Source organism: Triticum aestivum, chromosome 7B (genome assembly GCF_018294505.1).
Source record: "Triticum aestivum cultivar Chinese Spring chromosome 7B, IWGSC CS RefSeq v2.1, whole genome shotgun sequence".
NCBI classification, from domain to species: Eukaryota; Viridiplantae; Streptophyta; class Magnoliopsida; order Poales; family Poaceae; genus Triticum; species Triticum aestivum.
This window is the reverse complement of record NC_057813.1, coordinates 4,643,963-4,654,265: the sequence shown is the minus strand read 5'-3', so window position 1 is coordinate 4,654,265 and position 10,303 is coordinate 4,643,963. Positions and strand designations below refer to the sequence as shown.

Sequence of the window (10,303 nt, the reverse complement as noted above, 5' to 3'; positions counted from 1 at the left end):
ATCCCAGCTGCAGTGCCCCCTACCGCTTCTGAATTCATGCCCGGACACGAAGCACGACACCAGTTTGCAGCACGGATCCCACCATACTCAATTTTGTGGCTGAGATGCGCCATTTTTGCAAGAACGGGAGGGAAGCATTCGCGCCAGGAAAGAGCCTATGAAAAACAAAGTCGATCGAGCAAGAAGCCTAACGGAGGAAGGCGTACGTCCAGGGCGTGCGTTTAGGGAACTGTTATTACGTACAAGGACACACTTAAATAGCGCTCAGTAAATCCCCTCTCTGCGGGGCCTCCCACCAAATTAGATGGACATTTTTTAACACAGTACAGACGCAAACACTCATATACACACGCATACACTCACCCCTATGAACGCACACACGCACACCCTACCCTATGAACACCTTTCAAAGACGGAGCCGGCATATCATCTTGAAATTTACTAAGTCACCGTAGGCACATCATCGTTGACGGGAACGTCTCCTCTCACTGAATGCGCATCACCGAAAATCCTGAAATAAATCTAAAATAAATGCGAGCACCACGATTTGAAACCCATAGTCCCTCTAACCATCCAACCACAAGTTGATTCGCCAAATCAGATGCACATGATTATCTTCATTGTACGGTGCATGTGTAGTATGATGGATGCCAAAATCTTGGGGCCCCTAATTTTTTAAGTACAGTATGTTATTACTATATAAATTAATCTTGTATTATTAGAGATGTAACAAGGCGCGACCCAACTTGCTGATCTGAGCCCCCGGCCCAGTCATGTCCCGGTCGAAGTAGAGACATTGGCATGATTCCTTATCGGGTCTTAGCATATGAAATGTGCCTTCCAAGTAATAAGTTGACAATGTATGCATGCCTCAGCTGAAAATAAGATCACTAATAATGGAACTTTATGGTATATTGTAATAATAGTTTTAGGTGTGATATTAAGTTCATCCAATGGTTAATATGGTGCGACTCAAAGTTTAGCGAGGTGGCGTGGCGGTGGGCTGTGGCGCAGGCGCGGGACGACTGCCGGCGAGGGGTGGTGCGGGCGACGTGGGACCTCCCGATTGTGTAAGAATTATTTTCCTTTTTTGAAACTGATTGTACTCCATAAGAATTGTTGGTGCGATAGAAAAGAAAAGCACCCCTCCCTCCATCGTCGCCCCCCACCGTAACACATTGATTCGTGGATATGTACTGACCAATTCTTTCAATAATATACAAATACTTGTCCTCAATTGACAAATGAACGGGTTTAATTGTTAATTCATACCGTATAGGAAGATGCTTAATTACAACAACTCATCTCATCTCTCTAAACGCACCACCAAGATTCCATTGAATGAAGGGCCAAGCGATCTGGTAGGTTTACAAGTTTTGGTATGGTTTCGAGCATACAATTTCGACAGGGACGGTCTGTCTCTATGCAGTTCTCCTTTAACTTCGATCAACAACAGTTCTCCTTTAACTTCCATCAACAAGACAACAAGAGCTATGGAATACTAGTGTTAAAGGCTTAAAGCAAAAACTGCAGGGGTGCAAGATACAGTAGAGAAGAACAATCCTTTTTCACTCACAGTTTTACAGATTACAAATAATCAGAGGCTGTCCCTAAGCTTTCAAGGGAGCAGCACATGTGGGGTATGTGTGGTCACTCTTACAGTCTGATCTACACAGCGGATGAATATGCCTAGGCACCAAAAATGTGGAGATTTTATAACGAATATGTGCACGTTTGCGCTCACACGAAGAGAAAGGAAAAACAAGCTAATATCAGTCGGTTTTAAGTAACTTCCATTATGAACAAGCAGGCCGATTTGTACCACCTGCCGATCCTCTCAAAATGTTCCAGTGAAGTTAGCGCATAGTATGATATATATACTGCAATCCAGGTGGCCGTTCAGTCAATCAAGCATTCAACCTCAATGTGAGATGGATTAAGCTCACACAGATTGCTTGTGTTTGTCCGTATGTCTCTGTAGAAAACCTCCATGAGTATTATTTCAACAGGCAGCCATCAATGGTCTAAAGGCATCAACAATCCTGCCAAAATCAGATCAATTAAGTCGTCAGTGCATTTGTTACGGGAACGGCACAAAAATGCGAAGTGCAAGAGCAAGAGCTGAATAATCTTAACAAACATTATTGCGATATGTCAGGAATGATACTGAAGTCAAATTAAAAGCCTAGCTGCAGCAATTCTTGACACAGAAATGACTGTCAGATTCTTCTGCAAGTCCGAGTATTTGATCAAAACTTTTCTTCGTAAAACTTCGTCATACAACACAGAAGCGGGTCTATTTTTCATGCTCTGACATTCATCTTCTCCTTGCTGTTGACACTCATGATTTAGTTACTAGCACAGACTACATCATAATATGGGCATTTTAGGACCTGTTCAGATCCTCTTTGCTCCACAACTGTGGCTCCCGGAGCGGAAGGAACGATAGCACAATTTCAGGTAGTGGCTCAAACCGGAGCTCCTCGTTTCCTCTACAGCGCGGAGCGGAGTTTTGAGATTTGAGAGGTTCTGAACAGGGTCTTAAATGCCAAAAAAAGTCCCCCTTCCCCTCTTCCACCTTTCAGTTTCATCCTTTCAAGACTTGCAAAAGTAGGAGGTTGAACAGTTTATGCATTGATGACTAGTACAAAAAAGAATCTATGGAATAGTCATTATGTTTACATAATTACTGTTACTTGGACACTGATGAGACAAAAAGGACTACTCACTTCAGTGGCTTATAAACACGGATGCCATCTGTGTGCCTAAGTCTGCTCAATAATGCAAGTAGTTCTTGTTTTATAAGATATATGCAAGGGAACCTTACCAAGTGGCAGTTAAAATGTTGCCACATTCCAAAATTATGTATCTTCATCCAGAAACCCATCCTCATCTTCCAGGTCATCTAGAATAATGTATTTGGCATCCCCACTAAATGAAGGTGAATCAACTCCATCCTCATTTATCTGACCCTTCTTGAATTTCTCATACCTGTCATCAGCCATAAATATTATGAAACCAAGAAAAGATGAATAATGTAGTATGCCACATATCCTTGGTCCATCCACCGCAGTATCAAGAAAGTAATCATTTTGAAGATGAATGTGAATTTGAACCTCAACTATTGGCATGGACTAAACAATGGGAAATGTTTTCGTAAATATCTATATCCATGCATGTGTGCACACAAGTATTTATGTTGTGTCAAAGACTGACAATTTGTGGAGCACAGTATGATTCGTTAAATAAACTGTTAGGCAGCACTGTAGAAGATGATGGTCTAGGCAGAACAAAAATGTGGGATCAATACTATTCAACAAGTCAAAACAAATGAATTTTGGGTCCGAATTATTTCAGTATTCATGTCTCCGAGCTAGGCTGTTCTGAATGATAACATGATTAATCCTAAACAAACATCATAAGAGCCATCTAACAATACTTATTTACTTCTGAGATAAATAGGTATTGTAACATTGACCAAATGGCAATGGTTCAGCTTGCCTCAGCTCAGTTGCATCCCCAAGAAGAATATGTAATCTTGTAACAAAGTCTTTAATATCAAGAGTCACTTACTTGTACCAGTTGAATAAGCTAACACCAACCATAGTAGTGGTAAGACCAACCCCTTTCAACCAAGTAAATTCATCATGGAAATAAAATACTGCAACCTGAAAGAACAAGGTAAAATTTCCTTCATAAGGGACATCAACTACTACAAGATTTTGGTTCTGGATCATATGGAATCTAAGAACAATATTCCCTTTTGGGCTATGATATCAAGTGCAGTATCCATCTTCATGCTAGAACCAACACTCTAGCAGAGAAGCATACACAAGAAATGCTGTTGCACTTTTGCATATGACTACTGATAGCTCGCCTCTATTAGTGTATGCCAAAAATGAATTAGCTACTGACGGGAATTTCTTCCTTTGATACTTCTTAATCTTAACTTCTGAACAAACAACAGATCAGTTCCATTTTGTGGTTCAGAATTTAGTTCTTCCTGTTCATGAGTTATCAATTGCCTAATCACTTACCTCGTCCTGATTTTATTTCAAATGAGGTGGCATTCATGTTAATAACAGTGTTCTGATAAATATCAGCTAATATAGAAAGATACTACTTTGGTAGGTATTTGCGGATTTACATTCCGACGCAGATGGCAGATGCAAGTAAATATAAAACAATTGCTCTTTTAGGAAAGAATAGATTTCAAATATTACCAAGATGGTTACAGCTTCCTTTACTACCCCAGCTATCGTCACAGTTATAGCACTTGTTGCTGAAACAAGTATATACTCCGTTAACACCTGCAGTTGATATAATATATCATGACAGTCAATCATCTATGATATTTCTGACAAGTTCATTTTTAATCAAATAAACAATCGTTACCATGAAAAAAGCCAAGCTCCCTCCGATTAGCATAAGTAAGAAACTGCGCATGACGTGCCATGGGTTATCGAAATACGTGTTCTTTCGAAAATCACTCCAAGGATCCAACAGGAGAGATAGTACCATGGTGGCTATGGCCATCACTGGAGTAACATGACTCATCAGGGTGATTGGATCTTTCAGGCCTGCCAAAGGAAGATGGGTTATTGAGCTCATGAACTCCTAGTAGCCAAATCAGGATTGCTAAGTTTACTAAAATAATATTTGCCCCGCATTTATCCAAGCTGTGGACTCTAGATGAAAAGCTGGAGCTAGAGCTTCTAGGAAAAACGGGATGGATCGAGCAGAAACTATAGCTAATACCTATGAAATAGGAGCCCTGTTCCTGATACTTCAGAAGCTTAAGATCAAAATCATAAAGCCCGAACTTCAGATTCGATACCAAATTTAAGTTTCAATTATATCAAGTAATTAAGTTTTTTAACTGCTAGACCATTTGATTATCTCCATGGTTAGAAATGTGCAACGGCTCTAGAAAAGAGAGGATCGAGCTCTCATTCAACGCCTTCAAGGCCCTAACTTTTCAAGTCTATCTTCTCATTCAGGAGATAAAATAAAATTGCAAGAACCAAGCCTATTAGCTGAAGAAAGGAGCTAAACCCAGAGCAAATGCCTTAATTCAATTAAATAGGCAGTTTCATTGATACGCATAAAAGATGCATTCAAACTATTGGGCATTAGAAGTACTGAAGTGCGATAAAAAAAAGGCATTGAAGCGCGCATGTGAAGCAACATACCGTAACTATCTTTCTTGAAATATCAATATCCACATGCACACAAGTAAAACAAACCGTTAGCCACAGGAAGTGTACAAGAAAAAGGAAATAAGGAAAGATGCGAGGGTGGTGATAATTCTCAAGGCATTTGAATAACATTAGTCATTACAGTTGCACGTACTTGCAATAGAATCTGTGTCATGGACCAGCGGAATCCTGACATAACAGCAGCAAGCGTCACAAAAATGAAGCCCCAGAAGTCAAACGCAGTTTCCCTGGCAACTGATGAAAATCATATTGTTAAATCACAAAAGGCAAGTCCCCAAGATGCATTCTTTAAGCATACAAAAATGATTACAAACTGGAGGACAATAATTGAGGTGACTTAGAAAAGAAAAGCATTCAACTACAAAACTGGAATGAATATATACATCCACAGATGGTTGCTCGAAAAAATACAACAACCCCAGATCCTTTCTGCAGCAGCTTGAGCTCAGTACAGGATTAAAACTGCCTAGAAGAACAATACTTTCCACCTGGCAAGAGAATCAAGTCGCTAAAATAACTGTGCTAAGCGCTCCGATATGCATAATATCCCAAAACAACTTGGTTGTCCAAGTGTTAAGATAAAATAAAATGATCACCAGTGGTGAGACTAATTTTCAGAACATCCCAGTTCTCCATCAATTGCTAGTATTGGAAACATGTACTGGCTTATCAACTATTTTTACGAGTAGTGTGTTGTTTTTTATATGTTGGGATATTGCACAGTTAGGTGAATTTCGAATGACTTGAAAATAGTGTACTTGGCCACTGGAAAATAATGGAAACCCTACTATACATGATGTGGCTATAAACCAAATTGTAATAATTACAGAGATGGACAACCACAAAAATATAAATAATGCAATCTTAGTAATAAGCTGGCTGATACTGAAGAAACCATTTGCTCAGCAGCTACCATAATAAACCTCTGTCCATTTAAACACGCTGAGGCTACATACCTGTCAACAGAACCCCAATGGAAATGACAACTATGATTCCTAGAAGCTTGATGCTGGGGCTCTCCAACCTGGTAAACCAGAAGGCACATTTTAGAGCCATATAAAATCAAACTCAGTTTGTAGATGTTAGCCCTCTAGGCTCTGGGTTGCAATTGCATAAGAAAAATAAATGGATGTTATAGAATCAAGTGGTGCGGCCATGATTATTCACCATCCAAATTAGTAATCCGTCTATTGTCTAGAGACAAGCTTTTTTAATGCTTTACATTTGATCGACACAGTTTTGGCCATGCATGAACGGTCTAGCAATACCTTTGTACTGCCACCCACCCATAAAATAGATCAGTTGCAGCATTGGGTTCTTCAAATTATCATCTTCAAAAGTAGGAATAATAACATAGAGTAAAGTCATGTTGCTAGTTAATGTGAATTAGTAAAAATGCATACCCTGCTCTGCTAATATGGGTAAATCAACTCCACAACTAACTATCAAGCTGAACAGACAATAATCAATGGAACCAGAATGAGCATCCCAGCTAAAACCGCAGCATGAGAAAGCCATGGTACAGCAGCTATCCAATTACAAGTTTATAACACTCACCGGAATGCAAAAGCGAATAGCAAAAGGAATATTGGCGACGCCGATTTACACTGCAAAAGGTCAAATTTCAGAAATCAAGTTAGCTGAACTCGATTCAGAATGCAATGCAATCGGTACTGTAAGTGGAGTAAATCACTTTTGCGGATGACAGACCATAGTGGCGAACGTGACCGTGATGAACACCAGAGACGCGTTGCTCAGGTTTATGTCGAGCGCGGTTCCCAGAGCGGTTGGGACGACTGCAGAGAGGCAAGGCCAGAAGCATGAGCAACCAGAGACAGAGCCATAGAGCAATTGGAACTAAACCGAGAGATGAATGGTGGAGCAGGTTCAGGATGGGCACCTCTCATGAAGTAATCCTTCCAGCTCATCTCGACGGCGGTGTCGATCCCCTTGGCCTGGAAGAGCAGGATGATCTTGGAGAGCGCGGCCTGCAGCGCGAAGTGCACAGTGTTCATCAGCAGCGGCGCCGGGAACTTGCCCAGCTTGTCCCCCAGCAGCGTCTTATTGTATCTACCCAACAAGAACAAGGAGGCAACCAGATCAAAACCTCCACTGATTTTTTTCCCCCACAGGAGAGATCCAGAGGCGGGAGGAACAGAAGCAGAGGAGAGGAGAGGGGGCAGAGCACTCACAGGGTGAGGCAGGTGCTGAAGGTGTACCAGACGAGGATGTAGAACCCCGTCTTGAGCACGACCGCGGGCGCCAGGGCGGCGCGCTCCGCCCGCTCCAGCGACTCCAGCTTGGCGACGGACTCGCTGGGCCGGAGCCCCAGCCCTCCTGCTCCGACTCCGGTGGCGCCCACGGAGGCCCCCGGCGGGTTCTCGACGTCGAACGCCTTGCGGTCCGGATCCGGGGTGTTTATGCTCCGCTGCCGGAAGTAGCCGGATCGCGGGGACACCACCTCCGCCGCGGTCACCGCGGCCAGCACGTCCGCCTCCGGCATGCCTCCTCCTCCTCTTCCCCCACCCCCTCCTCGAGCGCCAAGAGGGAGACGGAGAGATCCCCTCCTCCTCCTCCTACAACAACAACAACAATAACGAGGAGGATCCCGCCGGCATCGCGCGCGTGGCCGGCCGGGAGGACGGAGCGGGGCGCCGAATGCCAATGCCGCGGCGGGGCGGGGCCGCGGTGGGGATCTGGGAGGGGACGGCGCGGCGCGGTGGCAGGCAGGGGAGTGGGGAGCGCGGTGCGACGGGGGGGGAGGGGGGAGTGGTGGCTGCGGCTGGCCTGCTCACCTGACCTGACCTGACCTGACCTGCTGCCTGCCTGCCGGAGCGACGGTGGATTTGGCGGGTGGCGCGACGCGGGGCGGGCGGCTCGCGGCTCGGGTCGGGTCGGGTCCGGCCGGCCGCTGGAGCGCGCGCGCCCGGTTGGGTTTGTTGCTGCAGCCGAGACGTAAAATGGAAGGGTTTTTTTCCCGTTATATCGAGTGGTGGTGGGCGCGCGCTTTACTCCGACATGGGCATTGCTTTTATTTATCTACAGCAGGCGTACACCGGCAGCAGCATCCTTCCACTCCTTCGCACACATGCCTTTCTGCTGTCGGCGTCAAACAATATGAACTTACTGTCGGCCTCCGCAGCCGTCCGATCTAAGAGTCGCAAATCTCCAGGGCAACATTTTTGCCATGTGTGTGTGACGTCGTGGCAGATCCGACACGCTCTCCTTGGCACCGACTTCACCTGTTTGGTCTCCGCAAACACAAAACCTGAGATCAGAGCCCCACTGTTGAGCACCGACTCGAGCGCCACCGACTATGGGAACAAGTTATGGGGCCTCCTTCCATGTGGGGGGGGGGGGAGCAGAGGAAAAGCGATCGAATAGGAAGAGAGTACCATGGCTAGCACATAGCACGGGGCGACCATGGCGCTCTCAAGACATGCAACAAAACATCATGGAAAGAATTAAATAGTTAGAGGAACAAATAAGCTGCTGAGGCAACTGCGGGTAGCAGGTTAGTTGGGTGGAGTGATCTCGCGTGATATGGCGACAAAAGATCTTTCAATGACAAAGATATTGTCATGATAAACAATATATATGGTATGCTTATAACCTTATCTGCAAATGTTCTAGTATTATATTGATTGGTGCATGAAATATAATTAATTAGTTGTGGTATAATGGTTTGCTCATGCATGCCCAAAGACATGTGTGTACTACATCCTTCATGGTGGTTGTGCTTCATAGCAAATGCGCCTTTCATGTTCACCAAGATTGTTTGGTCAACTATGGCAACTAGCTCCCATCCAAAACACATGACCCGTATGTGTTCATCTTTAAAGTGATAATAACTAGCTTCTAGTTGCAGTGGAATGATCCGCATTCCTTTGCACATAACCTTGTGCTTCTTTTTTTTTCTGAGAATCAACAGCTTTATATAAATCAAATAGCGAGATTATACTCCTTTCTTACACAAGCGTAAGGAAGGCCAGGATATAATTAATCCATACTGAAACAGAGGTGTGCTAATTCATTCGCTTCTCTTCCTGCAAATACCAAGCAAAATTCCTCAAAAATCCTGCAAAGCTCTCGAATTTCATTCATAGTGGTAGCAATCTCCGAGCGATCAGCGGTTGGAGAATTCCACTGGTTCACCATAAGTTGTGTCAGTTTCAATTACAACCTTCCTATAGCCCAAATCGCTAGCTGGACCCATCACGGGCAGCAAATACCTCCATCACGAACGTCAAGAGTACAACCTCATACCACAGGGCCCATACCCTTGTGCTTCTTTACATGTGTTATACCTCGCTCTGGTTTCCACTACAAAGCCCAATGTTGACCGATATATGCTCATTTGGATTTATGGTACACTCAATTAAAAGTTTAAAATCGAGGCGACAAATGACTCTTCTTCTTGCGACATACAAGTCCTATTGTTAGCCAACATCCATGTACAAGCAACGATTCATTCTTAAAAGGTGTTGTTTTATGTGTTGATATATCGTCCACTGGCATGGTGATAGATAGTGTTGGGGAACGTAGCAGAAATTCAAAAATATTTCCTACGAATCACCAAGATCTATCTATGGAGAGACCAGCAACGAGTAGAAAGAGAGTGCATCTACATACCCTTGTAGATCGCTAAGCGGAAGCGTTCAAGTGAACGGGGTTGATGGAGTCGTACTCGTCGTGATTCAGATCACCGATGATCCTAGTGCCGAACGGACGGCACCTCCGCGTTCAACACACGTACAGCTCGACGATGTCTCCCACGCCTTGATCCAGCAAGGAGAGAGGGAGAGGTTGAGGAAGACTCCATCCAGCAGCAGCACAACGGCGTGGTGGTGATGGAGGAGCGTGGCAATCCTGCAGGGCTTCGCCAAGCACCTACGGGAGAGGAGGAGGTGTCACGGGAGGGAGGGAGGCGCCAAGGGCTCAGGTATGGATGCCCTCCCTCCCCTCCACTATATATAGGGGCAGGGGAGAGGGGGGAGGCGCAGCCTTGCCCCTCCTCCAAGGAAGGGGTGCGGCTAAGAGGGGGGAGGAGTCCATCCTCCCCAAGGCACCTCGGAGGTGCCTTC

General features: G+C 44.6%; 1 protein-coding gene across 1 annotated transcript; it reads right to left on the bottom strand.

The window, feature by feature from the left end:
• Window positions 1-1,548: 1,548 nt before the first annotated feature.
• Window positions 1,549-8,537, bottom strand: LOC123156972 (probable sugar phosphate/phosphate translocator At1g06470). Its single transcript, XM_044575178.1, has 12 exons — window positions 7,412-8,537; window positions 7,120-7,289; window positions 6,930-7,015; window positions 6,777-6,826; window positions 6,176-6,243; window positions 5,353-5,453; window positions 5,193-5,205; window positions 4,396-4,580; window positions 4,224-4,310; window positions 3,574-3,668; window positions 2,828-2,991; window positions 1,549-2,042 (listed from the first exon to the last, which is right to left on the bottom strand). Exons 1-11 carry the CDS (start codon window positions 7,720-7,722, stop codon window positions 2,862-2,864), a joined length of 1,296 nt encoding a protein of 431 aa, XP_044431113.1. The 5' UTR covers window positions 7,723-8,537; the 3' UTR covers window positions 1,549-2,042; window positions 2,828-2,861.
• Window positions 8,538-10,303: the final 1,766 nt, after the last annotated feature.